General features: G+C 42.6%; 2 protein-coding genes across 5 annotated transcripts; both read left to right on the top strand.

Moving 5' to 3' along the window:
• Positions 1-1,211: 1,211 nt before the first annotated feature.
• Positions 1,212-14,624, top strand: cep170ba (centrosomal protein 170Ba). Of its 3 annotated transcripts, none has more exons than XM_085931423.1 (19): positions 1,212-1,389; positions 2,320-2,457; positions 3,450-3,539; positions 4,004-4,082; positions 4,543-4,601; positions 4,759-4,915; positions 5,885-6,013; positions 6,815-7,303; positions 7,378-8,297; positions 8,460-8,579; positions 9,279-9,411; positions 9,520-11,097; positions 11,985-12,126; positions 12,210-12,342; positions 12,410-12,535; positions 12,621-12,709; positions 12,808-12,901; positions 12,975-13,026; positions 13,101-14,624. In XM_085931423.1, exons 2-19 carry the CDS (start codon positions 2,353-2,355, stop codon positions 13,310-13,312), a joined length of 4,707 nt encoding a protein of 1,568 aa, XP_085787549.1. In that variant the 5' UTR covers positions 1,212-1,389; positions 2,320-2,352; the 3' UTR covers positions 13,313-14,624. The 3 variants fall into 3 exon arrangements, with proteins under 3 accessions (XP_085787549.1, XP_085787548.1, XP_085787550.1); XM_085931422.1 differs by having other exon boundaries at positions 11,880-12,126; positions 13,101-14,620; XM_085931424.1 differs by lacking the exon at positions 8,460-8,579 and having other exon boundaries at positions 11,880-12,126; positions 13,101-14,611.
• Positions 14,625-14,679: 55 nt separating this feature from the next.
• Positions 14,680-18,026, top strand: pld4 (phospholipase D family member 4). Of its 2 annotated transcripts, XM_085931425.1 has the most exons (10): positions 14,680-14,880; positions 14,947-15,050; positions 15,593-15,776; positions 15,857-15,977; positions 16,052-16,179; positions 16,251-16,442; positions 16,540-16,679; positions 17,205-17,361; positions 17,466-17,562; positions 17,645-18,026. In XM_085931425.1, exons 1-10 carry the CDS (start codon positions 14,845-14,847, stop codon positions 17,845-17,847), a joined length of 1,362 nt encoding a protein of 453 aa, XP_085787551.1. In that variant the 5' UTR covers positions 14,680-14,844; the 3' UTR covers positions 17,848-18,026. The 2 variants fall into 2 exon arrangements, with proteins under 2 accessions (XP_085787551.1, XP_085787552.1); XM_085931426.1 differs by lacking the exon at positions 14,680-14,880 and having other exon boundaries at positions 14,884-15,170.
• The last annotated feature ends 165 nt before the right edge of the window (positions 18,027-18,191 follow it).

Here is an 18,191-nt window from a genome sequence, read left to right on the forward strand (position 1 = left end):
GCCTAGTTCTCCATTTCAACAGGCTGCACTCGGGTCCTTGTCTGGGACTCTGCAGCTGCTCAGACACAGTCTCTGGAGCAGATGTTGACAGCCAGGCCTGTGGTCTGTCTTTGGCAAGATAGGATGTGCGGCACCAACATGACAAGCTTTGGCCCGGTGTGGCCCACCTCACCTCACCTCATGACCAGGCCTCACCTGCCTCCAATTGCATGGTGCAAAACACTCCTGGCTTTGCCTCCAAGACTGAATGATACTAATGTTGTGGCATGTGAAGAACCACACGCATGTATTGGAGGATGTGCAGATTCAAGCAACCACACAAACTCAGTTTATTTTACCTTTCATTTTTGAAAAGATAGAGTCATACCACTTATATGTTGCATGAATGGTTGAAAAACATTTAGATTTTAAAAAAAATATTTGTTTCATTTCTTTACATGTTATTTTTGCAAGTTCTCACATAAACGTTGACGCATGAATAAGAAGCAAATAATTAACTGGTTTGACATATTGGCTCACTTTCTTTTCTCCTGTGACAAACTGTAGGGGCTGAACGACACAGTTGTTAAAGTGTCAAATTGTTTGAAAGTTATTGCAGAGCTGTATGACTTGTTAAAAGACTGTGTTTGGTGCAGCTGCTTTATTGATTTACTCTCATACATGTCACCATGCAACAGTACAAAAACATTGACTAACTACTTCATTAAATAAATACCAGTCGGCAATTGCATTTATTTTGCAAATCAAACGTCAACAGTGTAAAATTGAAGAAGGGCGCCATCTAGTGGCGGGATTAAGGACGAAGATTGTCTATAATACACTGGAGCTCGGGTTTTAGGACTTTCAGGGTCTGTCCCCCCCCCCCCGCACCCGTTTGTTCCTCTCTTGAGGCATCACGCTATAATGTGAGGGACAGTATTTTATTATTATTTTTACGTATTTATTTTTATGTATTTTGCAATCGACGTTGCTTGTCTTCTCCCTTGCGAAAGCTATAAAAAAAAGCAAAAGAAAAAAAAAGAAAATATCTTCCACGTTGATGTCAAAGTCAAATTGGCCGAAAATTGAACTGCCGTTTGCTTTACTGACAAAGATTTTTATTTATTTTTTTTAAATTGTGAATTTTGCACCAGAGTGAGAACTCCTTCATCCAGGATAGGCTTGGCGTTACTTGTCAAGTGACGTCATTGTGTCAGGAGGCGGAGATCCGTCAGACAGTTTCGCCCGGTTGTCATTCCCCTGAGGAAAAAAAAAAAGAGGGTGTGCGGATAATCTACCTGGCCACGATCACCTGGCGCCGTCCGTGTACATGTTGGTCGTCGAATTTCACTTTTACGAAGACGCGAAACACTGGCTTCTCTCAGGAGTTACACGGAGAAGGCTCTACAGGTACGTTGGTCCTCGGGGAGGATGTCGTAAGCAAAAGGCTGGTTTCGATCGCAACCAAAAACAAGTTTCACCAAGACCGATTCACTCAAAATAACGTCGAATTTATAATAATCTGGATTGACAACATAACAGTTTAAATCTGGCAAGAGTTTCAAATGGAAACACTGACAGGAAGCAACAATCCGAGAGTTTTGGAAGTTTCTTTTTAAGACAAAGTTCACCGAATGCCCTACATTATTGCGACAGCTTTTAAACATACATAAACAGACATCGTAGAATTCAATTGAATGCTACTTGACTTTATAATTCGCATTTGTGATGTATTCTAGTCTATTGTACATCATGCACACCTGAACAACCCCTTTCTCTATCTTTCCTGTATGGTTGATTGTTTAAGTCAAATATCTTCATTGCATGAGCTTTAGTAAGAACTACCAGACTGGATGGAGTTGTTTGGATAAACAGGTCTAACCTATTTGTTTCCCAATTTTTAATGATCCGCACATATTGTATGTTCAAGAAAATCTCATGGCACAGCACCTCACAAAAAAAATTCACAAAAAGTGGAAAAACAGGTTCATTTGGTACCTTCTGCCATCTAGTGGAATAATATTTCATTGTTTGGTGATATTTTACCTGATCTAAATGCGCCTTTATGAAAAGGCCCAAAAATTATACACTATTGAATTAAAGATGTGCTTGTCTCAAATCATTTACTTAGTGTAAAATATTTAGTCCTGCTAAATTGAACACAAAGGTGTTATTTTGTATGAATGGCAACAGTCCTGAAGATTTCCTCGACATCACTTTAAGACAAGTCAAACATATTGTGGCAATTAAGTAATATAAAAGAACATTTATTAGGATTCCCAAATCGAGCACACTGATCTTTAATGACTTCTGTCTTACTTGGAATGCTTTATTTTCCAGGATGCCAAGAAGATCCTGACTCGCAGCACCAGGATGAGCGTGACGTCATGGTTTCTGGTCAGCAGCTCGGGCACGCGCCACCGGTTGCCACGGGAGATGATCTTTGTCGGCCGGGATGACTGCGAGCTAATGCTGCAGGTGTGCGACTTGTGTGTGTTTTTCGGATTGAGGGCTTACCGAGGTGTTGCCGGAGAATAGGAGGCCGAGGTTGACACAGCAAACAGTAGGATTGTGTCACATGACTGCCAACCACGTCCGTGTGTAATCTCTTCAAAAATGATGAGAACGGCTCTTCTGATGTGTGTGACATGGCAGCCGTTTGGATTCATGTGTCAAACACACCAAGCACGGGCTCCCAGCATGCATTGCGGTTGTGACGAGGCCAAACTGGCAATTGTGTGTCATGACTGAGCTCAAAGTATCCATAATAAAAAAAAAAAAGTTTCCCCTTCTAAAATGATAGCATTGTTTATTTTATTTGTAAGTGCTACTTTAGCTCAAAAGCCCCCCCCCAAACGATTTAACAGTTGGATTCTTTGAATACTTTCCGTAGCTCTCCATATTATGTGACACTGAGAAAATCCTGTTTGGCATGAAAGTGGTATCAAATGACTCCGTGCCTTCCAACTTGCATGTTTAGAATTACCGAGACAACTGTCGCCTGGTGAGTATCCACTAGCAATTAGAACATCTCCGCCTTTGTTTCTGGTCTGGACTTTATTGGCCTAGATGTTGTTTCCTAGTGGTGCAGTTGAAAGATTTTGGCCGAGTGATTTGTCCTCAAACAGTCAGAGGCCTCAGAGTGAGGAATGTGTCAGTGCTGCCGCTGCACAGTTAACCTAATCAAGTCGGTAAACTGTTTCATGAAGCCTTCACCCTCGGGCAAGCAAGTCACTCTCCAGAAAGTTCAAAGCGCCGATAGGACAACTCAGACAATCCAGATTTTCGAACCAGATAAAAGGTCCTTTGAAGGGTGTAAACGATTCTGCCTGGTGATGATCTTTCTCACGCAGAGTGGTTAATGAGCGGAGAAATGAAAGTGCATCAATCCTAATCGCTCGCTCGGTTTGGATACACAGTAAGAAAACAGAAACATATTTATATATCTGAATATTTCTGTTTTTTTGCAGTCTCGATGTGTGGACAAACAGCACGCTGTGATCAACTATGACCCCAACACAGATGAGCACATGGTGAAAGATCTGGGCAGCTTGAACGGGGTGAGTGAATCCAGGCTGCCTCCAGCCAGTACGATGGAGCCAGCTCTGGTCTGGTACCGTTCCTTAATCACAAAATGACGGCTATGGTCGGGACAACAACTGTAATCAAGCGCCATTCCTTTCTAAACGCTCCGCCTGTCTCCTCTTTGCTGCTTCATTATCCCCACTCAACTCCGAGTTGAGTGGGTCAGAGATGTTGCTCATTGTTCTCCAAGAGAGTGTCTTTGGGCCGTGACAAACTAATCAGAGCGTAGCAGTGTGAGAACCTGGACCAGTAATTATACATGACTTTCAACAATTATGTCTCTGCCCTTGCTTAAGGACGTAATCTCATCAGCGTTTCAATGTACCACCGGATTAGCTTTCGATTGGGAAAAAAGCCAACCGCAAAGCACCTTATGGTATCTGGGCCCATGCATCAGTGAGCATGATTACATTTGTATATCTGTGGCTTTTTCTTTCAGACCTTCGTGAATGACCTCAGAATTCCTGACCAGACGTACATAACCCTCAAGCTTTCCGATGTCATTCGCTTTGGTTATGATATCCTTTATTTCCAAAAATGTCATCTTAATGATGTATTCCACCAGTATAATTTAGATTTGATGTATTTTATGGTATGTTCTCCATCTGGCCTCATTTTTTCTAGGTTGTAATGAGGCACCAGTTGGCTCCTGCTTGCGCCACCAATATTCAACATTTGCCCTTTGTTGGCCACTGGCTACAGAGGCATGTTAATCCTTTGTGGTTTTCCAGTCAGGCGTTTTAGATTATTGTTTAAATGTGGACTGAAAATCTCCTGCACCCTTTGACCCCCTCCCTCACAGCTGCAAGCTTGTGGGAAGTGGAATTTAGTTTAGATAACATGGCGGATTGCTCTTGCACTACTGTGACCGTTTACGAATGTTTGTCACCACAAGTGAATAACCACACGTCTTTATGTTCTGTCACCTCGTAAAAAAAAAAAAAAAAAAAGATCAGTTCTACTTTAACTGGTGGCCACATGCTCATGTATATATACTGGAGAAGAGTCAACACAAAGTGCCAGAGGAAGCTCTCAAGGTAAGATTTTCAGACAAGCCCTAGCAGAATGTTTGCCATTGAGATTTGTTTGTGAAACATAAATGCAAACATGGATGAGCAACCCCCGAGTAGGGCATTGTTGTACGAGTTGTATCTTGTGCCTGACATCCTGTTTCCCTTCTCACACTCTGCACAGCACGAGAAGTACACCAGCCAGTTGCAATTCGGTCTCAAAGCCCTAGAGGCCGGGGTGAAGAACAAACAGCAGGTTCACAACCAAGAGAAGAGTAAAGAACTTGTTTCCAATGCTAAGCTACCTCAGAAGGGCCAACGCAAAGCGCTTTCGCTTTCAGGTAAAAAATGAGCAATCTCTGTCATGACAAGCAGCTGCTTTGGAAACTGCTCTTTGGGTTCCATGAGAGGAACAGCGAAATTGCTACAGCCAGTCAAAATGGCTGGACAAGTTGACTTAATTGTAAGTGAAGGGGTGAAAAGGTTAAGGAGAAGTTCTTATCTTGGTCAGCCATGCCTGTCAGCTGACACGGAGGCTTTTCGGATGTACGCCCAAGAAGGGACTTAAAGCGATGTTCATGTCCTGGTGCCAACGCTTCACATGGGTACTGCCTCAGAGTTGCTCTCGGGGCATCTAAGCTTCTGTGAGCTGTACCAATCTCAACAAATCCTATTTTACGACACAGGCAATAGTGCAAGAATTGTTTGAAAAGGAAGTGAGAAAAGCTCTTCCAGCTGTTCACATTTTTTTTTCTGTTCCATAATAACCCCTATGAGCTCAGAGGAAAGAACCAGACTGGCTTAAAATAGGATGTTTGTGAACATCCCCAGAGACGCAGATTTTCTCACAACTTCTCAATGACTCAAATCTTCCCCGTTTTGGAGATATAATGCACTTGGATGCTTGATAGTTTTGTTTTTTGTTTTGTGTGAGTTAAACAAGTCTGGCCTGACTCTGCCCCAACTTGAAAAAGAGCGATGAATATCTTTTCTGCTTTCTCTTGCGTGTTTTCCAATCCAGCTGCTCAGGATGTAGAGTTTGTCCAGTCCTGCCGCTGTCAGCAGGGCGGGACATGGCATATTTACAGGGTGTGACTCACTAGTACTTGTATCTTAGAAACCATGACCTACTTTGGAAAAATTAAAATGGAGAACTTTACAATTATTTACAGACCAAAACAGAGTTCTCTTGTCACACATTGATTGTAACAACATTTAAAAAAAAAAAAAACATAAAATTGAGTTTTTCCCATTTTGCTCTTTATGCATGAGTTTATCAGCATAATTAATATTTTATGTTTGTCGTTTAGCTACGACAGATGCACTAATATCCAAGCCAACTCCTCTTTATGGCCAACCATCCTGGTGGGGGGAGGATGAGGATCCAGCCTCTAAAATCCAGAACCGGAGCGGAAAATCCACACACCAACAAACGCCAGGTCTGAGAATGGATTTTACAAATATGTCTCACTGGGTTATTTATCTGTTTGATATACTGAGTATTTAAAATCTGTGACTTCAAACCTAATTTCAAATGTCGTGCTTTTCTGTGGCATCACTATCCAATACCCTTTGTGGGTCACTGATAGATGGGATAATGTGGAAGCCCAAGGCACATCCCTGGCTGCCAGTTATGAGCCAGCTCTTACTATGGCAGGCCAATGGGCAGTGCCTGTCTGCCTCGTGATGGATTATGACCCTCTAAGCTGCTGGAGGGGGTAGAAAGCTTTGATTGTTGGCCTCATGTCGAGCAGCAGTAACACATAATGCGAGTCCTGCTGAGCTACATTCAGCAACTGTGAGATGGAAGTATCAATGGTTTTCCGATTTTGGGTGATTATGTATATTGCAACACAATCGGTAAAATCCTTGACGGCCACCGTGCATGCAGCCAGGATGTGAGCTGATCACAATTATGATTTGATTAATTTATTACCCATCCGTGGTGTACGTTTTGTCAACGGGGAATGGCTCCAGCTCGCCTGGGACCTTGAACAAGTGTTCTAGAACATTGAGTCTCTCATCGAAGCAGCTACAACAACTTCAACATTTTATGAATAAGAATTGGCGACTTAGTGAAATTATTTTTTTTTACAACTCAGAAGTCTCTATCATTATAGTTGCACATATGGCATTTTAATTCAAACATGGCTATGTTTCCCAAGCTTAGTAAGTTCTGAAATGCCATATTAAGATTGTTGTGAGTTGAACTATAATTATTTGTTGTATCTTGCCACCAGAATCTGGTAAGGATGTTTCCAGGTATGAGCTTCGCAGTTCTTTGTCTGACAATCAAGGCAAGTCCATCTTTTCCTACCGCCAAGAGCCCAGCTACTTTGAAATCCCCACAAAAGAGTTACAGCAACGGCCGTCCAAGCCACCAGACTTGCACGTTCATGAGGTTCCAACTAAGGACACTCAAGATCATGTCCCACCCACCCCGACGCCTCCCGTAGTCCAAAGCCATGCCTCCTTCACTATCGAATTTGATGAATGCACTCCAGGCAAAATGATGATCAAGGACCATGTCACTAAGTTCTCCTTCCGTCAGCAACGTAAGCCTCCTCCTCCTGCTGAAGTTGTGACCGCTCCTACCGAGGTGATGTCAGCTGAAAATAAGGTTGCTGACTGGCTGGTTCAAAGTCCCACTAACATGATGAGGAGAAGGTCCCAGGGTGAAAACTTCTTCAGTGGCAACAGTGATCCATCACTTCTGAAGACTAGCAAGGGTGAGTACAAAAGTCTGTAGGTTTATCTTTAAAGCAATTAATAGACTCCTAAAACTTTCTTCTTTCATCATCAGTCAATCAATATGAAAAAGTCATCGGTGCAGAAGATCACACAGTCAATGAGCAGACCATGCTGCCATCACAATCTCCAATTGGCTACCAGATTTCATCGCAGCTCCAGAGATCGTCCCCTCCTGAACGCTTCGCTGACTCAGAGCAGCCCTCCTCTTACTCTCCTCCAGAGTCTCAATCCGGTACCGGCAAGGCAGATCCTCACCGAGCATTTGTCATAGAGTTTTATGAGGATTCTGATGATAACCCCAGAAGGAAACGGTCCCTGACTAACTCGTCAGAGCCTTCAAACCTCAGGATCCATCTGGAAAAGGCCAGGAAAAGCACAAGTCCATCCGGTGAGAAGCAAGTCCAGTCTGGAGCCTGTCGCACTCCCCCATCCCAACGGTACACTATTCCCCTAAAAGGGCCCGCTTCCTCTGGTTCCCAAAGAAGTGGCTCTCTTCGACGGGAAAAGACAGAAGAACGAATCAGCACCGGCTTTTCATCAAGGTCATCATCTGGCATTTCTGTCAAGCCTTTTAGCAGTGTGGGCCGAAGATCCAAATTAGCAAAGGAATTTAAAACGGAATGGCTCAAAGAGAAAAAGCAAACGTCTTCTTCCAACGAGGAGAAAAAATCATTTATCCCACCATCAAAACCTGAAAGTGAAACTTCGGTAGTCCCACAGTTTGATCAAACTCTCAGCAGCCCTACTATGGTTGATCCTCCCTCTCTACCCAAGACATCCTCTCCGATCCACCTGCCCGTTCCCCTCAAGGTGCCGACGATGCCTCTCGTTTGTCAGAGTGGAGAGGTCAAGGTGACCCAAGGAGGCCCTAGAAATGCAGAGGAGGATACTTTGAGCGATGCAGGAACCTACACCATCGAAGCAGATGCCGCAGATAAGGAGCTTGAAGATGCCCGCAACAAAATTGATAAGGCAAGTTCTTTTTTGTATGCAACACTACTGTGAAGTTCTTTTGCAAAGTATGATACTCTTCAATCTGAACAGTCCCGTGTCTCTTGGGATAAAGTCCTTGCCAGAAAATGGAACCATACAAATTGACGGCCCCGATTACCCCTTTTTAATGTTTTGTTCCAGGTGTTTGGTGTTGTTGAGAATCCAGTGGGAACCAATCACATTGAAGCAGATACATCAGCCACATTTAAGCCTGTTATTGTTGAGAGCAGGGAGCTGCATAGGCAGAGTAACAATGGGGAGGTGAGGCAAGTGGGGTGATGGTAAACCTTCCTGCTCGGATTGGGGAGAAAAAAAAAAAATCAAAAAAATAATCAATGGGCTTCCCATTATTATAACACCAACTCTTAAAATCGGGTCGATAAATTGGGCCTTAATCTTTTGGTAACTCTGTCTTTTGATTCCCTACATTACTCTCTTCTCACACACTTTGGGATATGTGTGGTTTGATTTAATCAAACAAGGTGTAAATATGAATCACAAACCAATCACCAGACAATGCATTCGGGTCACCTGCACTATCTGATGTACAAAAAAAGAGACATGAATTTTAGAATTCTCAGTTTGGATTGACTGTTGATGGGTGTTAAATTCGGAATGTTTATTTAAATGGTCTTGAATTTACAGTACCGTACAATTTTATATGCTTTTTGAATAGTTATGTAATGTTTCCCAAATAATTAAAATCTAAACAATGACAAATTACTACCACAATAATAAACAGAAATTGAAAAAGATGTCAATCAAAACTGAGCATTTAAAAAAAAAAGAAAGAAAGAAAGAAAACTGAACTCTTGTGCTGGAGGTCATTAGAGTGTGCAATTGTACCTGATGTAACTCCAATATTGTATGCTTTCTTAATTTATTCGCCGCTGAGAAAAACTAAAAATCAGCTGTGCATTTATTCGAAACACACAATAAGTCGTGTTTTACCTTACACAGGTTCAGATGGCAAGCGTAGTGATGCAGGGAGCTCCAAAATGGATGTCTTGCTGGGCCAGCTTGGTCGACGTGGAGCCTCGTCCTTCATCTGCCCACTTTAATAGGTCGGCCCAGATGGAGTTGTCAGGAGGAGGTAAGAAGCCGATTTGAAATGATAATGAGTTCCTCTCATGAATAATTATATTTTCTGTTCCACGATGTGTGTTTAATATGCATTTGTGCAATAACTATTTGACTGTAGCACGGACCACAATCGCATCCAAACTCAGCCAAAATCATGACAGCGTCGACTCCGAAGGCCCGAGAACTCAGCGCGTTCTGAAGGAGATGAATGAAGCTCCAGCACCCAGCATTCATATTCACTATGAGCCACATTCAACATTTGTTGTGGAAGAAAGCAGCTTGGTGGCCACCAGCACTTCTGATGATGGCGTTCATAGATTGTCAGTGCAGGATGATTTGGACCCCGATAGTCTGAGCGATGCTAGCAAGTCTGACGACGGTTCCATCGTAGAACAGCGAAGGGGGCCGCCTTCAGACACAGGAAAGGGAAAAACCGAGGATGAGCTCAGGCAATCTCACAAATTAAACACGTTCTACATTGATTCAGAAGACGACTCCCCCGAAGCAGAAAATGAACCCTCAAACTCTCTCAACAACACTATTGGAAAAACTGAGAAAAAACGATCTCCTAAAACCTTCTCAACAGCTACTTTGACCAAGCGTAAAGGGGGACAGGATTCAGGAAAAGTCAGGCCCAGCATGTCTGCTCCTGTTTTGGTCCAGGAAACGCAGACCTCGGACTCCAAGGACAGTTCAACATCCTCCATAGTCAGACAAGAGAGCTTCACTATGGCGCAGCCGAGCAGTGCCAGACTGCCCAACATCTCTTCTCACGAAGAACTTGAACCTGACTTATTCCAGAAAACCTCCACCCAGGACACTCATACTTACCTCAAAGACACGGAGGATGTGCTTGCTCTTCTGGAGGCCAAGATCCAAGCAGGCCAATCTGAAACCGCAGCTTCTCCCATTCCAGACTCCCTCTCCGGGGAGTCTGATGTGGATTCCTCTAGTACAGTCAGCCAGCAGAGCAATAAGACCAAGTCCAACCCGCTGACTAAAAAACCTCCGCTGAATGTGCTCCAAAGGGAAAGATCTTCGGGTAGTATATCCAGTACCTTCTCAAACTACCAGTCTTCTGTTTTGCATCATCAACGACCAGAAAAGAGCGAGGCCCTCAGGAGACCAGTTGGACTAAGGCGTAGTATTGGCAAATGTGGCTCAGCCGACCTGAGTGACGACCCTCAGTGCTCCAATGTTCCGTACTCTGATCAGGAATCCACGCAGATCCAGAAAAAATACACTATGCCCCTTCAGCGGGACGATGCCAAGAGTTCAAGGGTTACCCAAACGTTAAGCCGTGTCAATAGCTTCTCAGCACCAAGACCCACACGGGCATCCATGCTCAGGCGAGCCCGGCTCGGCGACGCCTCCGACAACGAGACCACCGAGACAGAAAGGCTCTCCCAGGAGGCGGCTAATCTCCGCGCTAAGGAAACCAAGAAACTCTCCAAGTGGGATATGCTAGCCATGCCTCGCCGCCGGACAAGCTCCTTCCACGCAACCAGTGACACGGAGAACTCCTCCGCCTCACAGTGGGCAGGGAAGAACTCAAACCGCACTACAGAATCTGGAAGCACCAGGACATCTGCTGTCGGGCCAAAACCTGGCGAAAGACCACTGAAGCCCTCTCTTACAAAAACACCCATCACCCGTGGACGCTCCAGCAGTGCCAAATATGCCAGCAGCACAGCGAGTGAGTAGAACTATTTATGATTGGATCAGTACACATAACACACTGTTGACACATGAAGCAACATTGCAAAATTATTTTATTTTAATTTTGCAGCAATACTAAAAATAATTTCATCCCTAAAACATAGTAATTTTTTTCCATTTAAACAATTTTGCTTTTAGCTTGAGAGACCAGAATTTAATAGGCACGGGACTTGAAGGTCTGAACCAGTGATGAATTGGTTTGGTTTTTAATTTATAACTCATTAATGATGTCTCTACTTGGGCAGATTTGGGTTTGTTTTTTTATGTGGGAATGGATCCAATACTTTTACTAACAATAATAACACCTCGATTCATCTGCACAATATGCACCAGTTGGACCATTTACATACTGCTGCAGTATTGTGAGCCTAAAGGTGCATTCAAGCTCAATAATTCTGAATTGGTCTTGACTGCGTTCAGGTGCTGTGCTGTGCTGTGGAGGTTTAACATTTGCTCATTTCTCTTGACTCCCCAAAAATTTAAACTCACCTTTGTAAGAAATGAGCACATCCACACCACATTTCCTCATTCGTGGAAAGGAACAAAGCTGGAACTTTTTTGAGGTCTTCCTTTGCTACACAGCACATGTGGCTGAGATCAATTTGGTCACCATTTAGCTCCGCCCCTGTTCATGGACCCCCACATGTCAAAAAAGCTTTGGGGTGGTGTACTATGATGAAATTTGTGTCTCTCCCCCTCCTTTTCCTCCCTTTGTCATAACTAATCCTCTATAACACAAACCAATTCATGCTGCCAAAGGCTCCCGGAGACGCCAGAAAGGTTGTGGCTATACCTCCACGTCAGATGAGGAGTACGACTCCAATCAAATCACTCCTAAACACAAACGCTCCCAACCTTCCTCAGCCTCCCACAGTCCGCACCGTCCTCCTCGGCCCCACCCGGTGGTTCCGCCGCACCCCAAACCCTACGGCAAGGATTCTGAAGAGCAGAACCAGGACGGGGAGGGCTTGAACAACTGGTCCACCCACAGTGCCGAGATTGCGCGGTAGGGATTTGAGAATCTGCAAATTCTGCAGCACGCCCATCGCCTCGTGTAGAACTTTTCGTTTGCCCGCCCTCTCTTGCTAGCTTGAGTCAAGACCTGGCCAAAGATCTCGCCATCTTGGCCCGAGAGATTCATGACGTCACAGGAGAAGGTGACTCGGAGAATTTGACGGCGGAGAGTAGCGTACCTGTTTCTGCAGTGACGGCTCATGAAAAGGTAAATGGAATTCCATACAATCAGGAACAACCTTACTGCAACAGTCCCGACCACGTTCATTTTGCAGCTTGTTCAGCGGATACCAGAGATGGGATTGAACTATCAGAGAGTCCCGCCACGTACTTCATCAGCAGAACCTTACCCAAGCGACCAGGATGTGAACTCCGAACTACAACCTCACAACATAGAGCAGGTCTGACACAATACCAACACTACTCACTGAAACATCTGACGTGAGCCATCCGAGATCATCAGAGATGATCCTTTTGTTTGCCAAGGTTGCCGTGCAGGACCCCATGCTGAACCCCGTGTCGCAGGTCATCATGGCCATCCGAGAGAACACGGAACAGCTTTCTGAGAAGATCAAGTAGGAGCCCAAGTGTCATTTGGAGACTTTTTTTTTTTTTAAACACCAATGAATATTTTTCAACAGCTTGTTTAATATTGTTGCTTTACTGTGTTCAGGGTTCTGTTTCATGATAAGATGAATGTTTGGGAACAAATAGAGGCTGAAGTTAATTCAAATAGCGACGGGCCTGTTGTCAAGGCATCGAACAAGGTATGGGTTTGCTTTTATTTGTATTTTTTTTATGACTGTTTACAAACACAGGCCTGTTTTGCACGTGTTTCAGGATATTACATCTATTTTGAAAGAACTGAGAAGAGTTCAAAAACAACTTGTGGGTAAGTCAATCAGAGCATGTACAAATCTAAATACTTATCGTGATAATTCACCAGATTGTCATTTTTCTTTGCAGTCATAAATACAGTCGTGGAGCCCAGTTGGCAGCCGGATGCTCATTCCTCTGAGTCTGAGGTCACCTCCTCACAAGTGGGTCACTTTTCCAGGTCAAGGGACTGGAGAACGGTTCACTCTGTCTCCAAGCGAGGAGGTGGTCGGAGGCCCGGGGAAAGTGTGCGGAGGGCCGCCGTAACGCCGGAAGATCTCCGAGAGGGACGCTTGGTTTGACGTCGGAGTACGCTCGGCATGGGTGTCACGAACACAGGTGTCATGCGTTGAAGGCAGGAAGTGAAATCAAGCAGGGTGAAAAGTGGAAGTGAGACACACTGAACTTTCAGAATATGTAGAACACATTCAAACAGTCTGAGGAGGACTTCCTGAAATGATTTCATTATGAAATCCCCTCAACACTAATTTATTTTATTTGCCAGTAATTTGACCAATTCAAGTGACAGTTTCCGAATCAGAATAAATTGGTGGCATTAAAAACAAAATTAACACCCTGGGACGAATCAACTCAGGGATTTTTTTTCTTTTTGTGTTCATTGTAGAATGATAAATTAATTTTAAGCATGTGTGGCCTGCTCTCGCTGTCATTTTTCCTTTCCAGATGTTCTGTCACATCTATGCAATAACGTCAACTACGTATTTATATTTTGTACAAAAATCATGCATTGTCTCCCAGATGTCAAGTTTTCAGGGAGTTAGTGATCAGTTATTCCTTCCAGCCGAATCAAAGGAAGGCAACCAAATAGAAAACCTCAGTCATCATGCATTTAACGTGCTGTCGTTTCCGAGCGACAGGGCTTAGCCAAAATGTCGTTTCAATGACGGCAACCTCCATTAAGTATCACGAGAACTATTCTGACCGCATTTATTATTGTGATAATGTCCTTTTTTGTCATCTGATTATACTACCAATTACCTCTATGGGGCTTTTTGCACTACAGTAGCGCCACATTCTCCTTTTATCCTTGCTTTTCACCTGTGCGACAGCAGGATGAAAGTACCGGTTGATGTTCTTCCTCTTCTCGCTCTACGTAGCGTGCCATTGCAAAGTTCTTGCAAGTGCCCCTTAGCTATGTTAGGATGCTTCTCGCAGCGCCCGGCAAGCTGTTTACAAGTGAATGTGTGACGCGTTGCTGCTAATCTGCTTTGACGGGATAGTTGGCTTTAATCCCAACAAAATCCTTATAAACCTACAAAGCTGAAATGTAAACACTGTGTCAATCTGTTCCATGACTGTTTTGTTGATAAAGAATCACATTTTGTTGTCTTTATGTTGTGTCAAGCAAATGATGAGGGTCTTTTTTTTTCTAATAAATTGTATTTGAAAATTTATTTGTTTCTATTTCAAGCACAGTCTAAAAGGTGAAATGAAACTGAGGGTGTGAAAAAAAAGGAGAACCGAGTTATATACAGTCGAGAGGAAGACGCATATTTGATCGGAGTTAAATTAAGTGGCGGACCCTAGTAGCAGGCCTCCGGCATTTAAGGGTGGGGTGATGTGTTTGTCTTTTGTGATGTCGTGCTCTTTTTGTTCCTGATGTATTGTCTCCAGACACAGTTGTTGGCACACAGTCATAAGGACGACACGAGACGAGTCAAAAAGAGTCTTTATGATTATCTGCCGCAGCTTAATGCCTGAGCTTCATGCGAGTTGTTCCTCTTAATGCATTTGTTTTATTTTTTTTTAATAAATCTACAATCAATATTCTGCTTTCTTTCTGGATTTTATTAGGTCAATTGTGCACGGAAGGATGACCATCGGTAAATCTTACTGTCTTAAACACAAGGTATGTTGTCCTTAATTCTACAATTATACACTTTTGTGCTATTGAACTTGTTTTATGTCATGTCAGGAGTTCTATGTCAACATTGCCAGTGGGGTTTATTGCGGAATGTTCATCGCAGGGATGCTGTATTTGGTTTTGTTTCTCCCATCCACTCACCAGGAACAGTGCAGGTAACAAGGGAAATAAAAGTTAACTTGTTTATCTCTCTGTGCAAGAATTTTATATCTACAGGAAGAGGAGTTGGAAAATTCATTCAAAGTGGAGGTAGTTTATTGAAGTTTACAATTCAGGTGAATCAGTGAAGAAATGAATAATAATCCTGGAGATTTATAATTGATCAGCACTTGTGTTGAAAATGAAATGAAAATATAATCTGTAAAATGTTTAACGTAATCAAGGTATCGTAATGTTTATTTTGTTTTTCTGGGGTTCATATTTTTTCATTTTTAATTGATGGAAATGAATGATTGCACCATAAATGCTAAATTAAGAAATCTGATTAGTCATTGAAAAATATTTGACAAATTAATAGATGATTTAAATCATTATTAGCGAGCAGCCCTAACAGTGAAAAAAAAAAAGCACATCATTGCATTGGAATCGGCACCATAAACTCTTAAAAAAAAAAAAAAAAAAAAAAAAACTTACAAAAGAAGATTTTCCACAAAAATGAGGGTGGGAGGAGAGTCTAAAAGTGTATTTACTGTTCCAGTATGGTTCTTGTGGAGAGTATTCCTCAACATATGCAATACAAAGCCAACGTGACCTTTGGGATCCCTTTGGAGAAAGCTTGGAAGGACCTCCTTTCTGTAGCGACGACGAACCTGGAAGTGGTTTCTTTTTACTGGACATTAACTGGGGGTGACATCGACATCAACGCTTCCTCTGACAAACCCGTAAATACCATCTCAAAGATCTAACCCAGACTCTGTAGATTGTGCCATACTAACACGATGCTTGACCCTGGCAACAACAGGGACGGGAAATCTTCGAGGAACTTCAATCTCTTCCTTCCAAGAAGGTCCAAGTCCGAGTGTTGACCAGCATTCCTTCCATCAAAACACACTCCACTGACTTAAAGATCCTAGCAGAAAAAGGTGTGTGTTTACAACACAATGGCTTTGTGCACAACTTTCTTTCTCACCAACATCTCTCCATTTATTCTCTACAGGAGTGTATGTACGCTATGTGGATTTTGGACACCTAGCGAAGGGTGTGCTGCATAGTAAGTTCTGGATAGTAGACAGACAACATCTGTTTATCGGTAGTGCCAACATGGATTGGAGAGCTCTGACGCAGGTGAAAAAACTACTTCGGGAAACACGGTGTAAGTAAAGATGGCTGTTTAACCACACTTGTGACTGATCTAGGTAAAGGAACTAGGCATGGTTATTTACAACTGCCCCAGTCTTGCAAAAGACCTCTATCAGATCTTCTCGTCTTACTGGGAATTGGGATTGCCCAAAAACACCAAGTCAGAATACCTGCCAGTCAGTTACATCAATAAACAGAACCCCCTGTTGGTCAAAGAGGATAACATCACCAGCCGACTCTACATATCAGTCAGTTTCAGTTTGCTTTTTTTTTTTTCAGGATCAACAAAAATTATATGTAGATTCTTGTAAAAATATATTGATGACTTTTGTTATTTGCATCAAGGGTTCCCCACCGTTAATCTGCCCTAATACACGGACTCTGGACCTGGATGCCATTGTTTCCAGCATCTCGGAAGCTCAACGCTTCATTGATGTAGCCATCATGGAATATTCCCCCATCGTACGCTTTCAACACCCAAAATGGTAAATAGAAAATATACAGTGCGTCACTAAATAAGACTATCGTGTTGAACTTTATTTATGCAGTTCAATACAAAAGGTTACATCTGTAGTAGAGGCTCATTACACACCAAGGTTATTTTAATTAATGAAATGGTAAAACTACAATTTTTTTGTCAGGGAAATAGAAATTCTGGTGTGCTAAAAATAAAAATCAAAAGGTGTTATTTATATAAAAAAATTAATATAACTAATTACAGCTAAAATGTATTTAGTTGTTTTGTCTTTCATTTAAATTTTGACATAAGATTCCGGGCATCATTTCAAATTAATTACTGGTGAGCCATACAGAAGAAACATGGTCAGTTGTTCAGAAACTAGTTTTCTTGGTTTGATTAAACATTACTTATCCAACCCTTTTTACTACCTCGAATCTAACTGCTGAAATAATACAATTGATAAAACACAGCCAATAATTTATTGCGATGCACCTATTTATATACACCGAGCTATATTTTGATTTATTTCCGCACTGCATTGTTCTTCCAGGTACTGGCCCATGATTGACAACGCCATTAGGACAGCAGCGTTCAAGACGGTTAAGATCCGAATGCTGATCAGCTGCTGGTCCAACTCCTTTCCAGGAATGCTACCCTTCCTTCGGTCACTTGCCTCCTTAGACGGCTCCGTTATCAGCATTCAAATAGTAAGGAATTCATGCATAGCATTCTGCTTTCGGCATGAGTTTTTGAAAAAAAGATATTTATCAGTTGCTTAAAAGTAATCAATTTTGCTATTTTTCCTCTTTAGAAGTTCTTCATTGTGCCCGGTAGAAACCAGACTAACATTCCATTTAGTCGCGTCAACCATAACAAATACATGGTGACTGACAAAGTGGCCTACATTGGTGAGTAACTTGCATGACCTTTGCCTCCGAGACTTATTTTGCAGAACTGCGATCAATTATTAACGAGATCAATTCCACGCAGGAACGTCCAACTGGGATGGGGACTATTTCGTGAACTCAGCTGGAGTGGGTTTGGTGATTTCCCAGGATGCTCCTCCCCATATATGGAAGAGAAAAACCGTGCAGGGCCAGCTCCAGGCGGTGTTCAACAGGGACTGGTACTCTGAATTTGCAGTGAACCTCACTGACCTGGGACACCATGCAGACTGCCCACTGTTACCATGAGAAAGGATAAATACTCTTTATATGTGGTCAATCACATTTTAATGCCATCAATTGAAATTAAGTCATTAAAGCTAAGTTTGATATATAAGTTCGCAACAAGATATCCTGTATTAACATGCGCTTTAATTTTTTGTGTATTTTCATTTACTGCGTTGCCTGGAATAAATGATTACAGAACACACGGTGATATTGTATGAAAATGTTTTTCATTTGAATTGATTTAAATGGAGCTATGCAGATGTTATTTTTAATCATTATTTTATTGCCTACGATGAGTAGTTTGACAGTTGCACACTGACTAAGCAAGTTTTGAAGATCAGCGTCTGACAGTACATTCTCCGAGC

This window comes from Syngnathus leptorhynchus, chromosome 15 (genome assembly GCF_054491065.1).
Source record: "Syngnathus leptorhynchus isolate UIUO chromosome 15, UIUO_Slep, whole genome shotgun sequence".
Taxonomy (NCBI): Eukaryota; Metazoa; Chordata; class Actinopteri; order Syngnathiformes; family Syngnathidae; genus Syngnathus; species Syngnathus leptorhynchus.

Excerpts from the sequence above, each read along its gene's own strand:
- cep170ba (XM_085931422.1), top strand. The coding sequence starts at position 2,353 with ATGAGCGTGACGTCATGGTTTCTGGTCAGCAGCTCGGGCACGCGCCAC. Across the intron at positions 4,602-4,758 it reads TGCCAGAGGAAGCTCTCAAG|CACGAGAAGTACACCAGCCA; the intron begins GTAAGATTTTCA and ends CACTCTGCACAG. Across the intron at positions 6,014-6,814 it reads CACACACCAACAAACGCCAG|AATCTGGTAAGGATGTTTCC; the intron begins GTCTGAGAATGG and ends TCTTGCCACCAG.
- pld4 (XM_085931425.1), top strand. The coding sequence starts at position 14,845 with ATGACCATCGGTAAATCTTACTGTCTTAAACACAAG. Across the intron at positions 16,443-16,539 it reads CCAGCCGACTCTACATATCA|GGTTCCCCACCGTTAATCTG; the intron begins GTCAGTTTCAGT and ends ATTTGCATCAAG. Across the intron at positions 17,362-17,465 it reads CCGTTATCAGCATTCAAATA|AAGTTCTTCATTGTGCCCGG; the intron begins GTAAGGAATTCA and ends TTTCCTCTTTAG.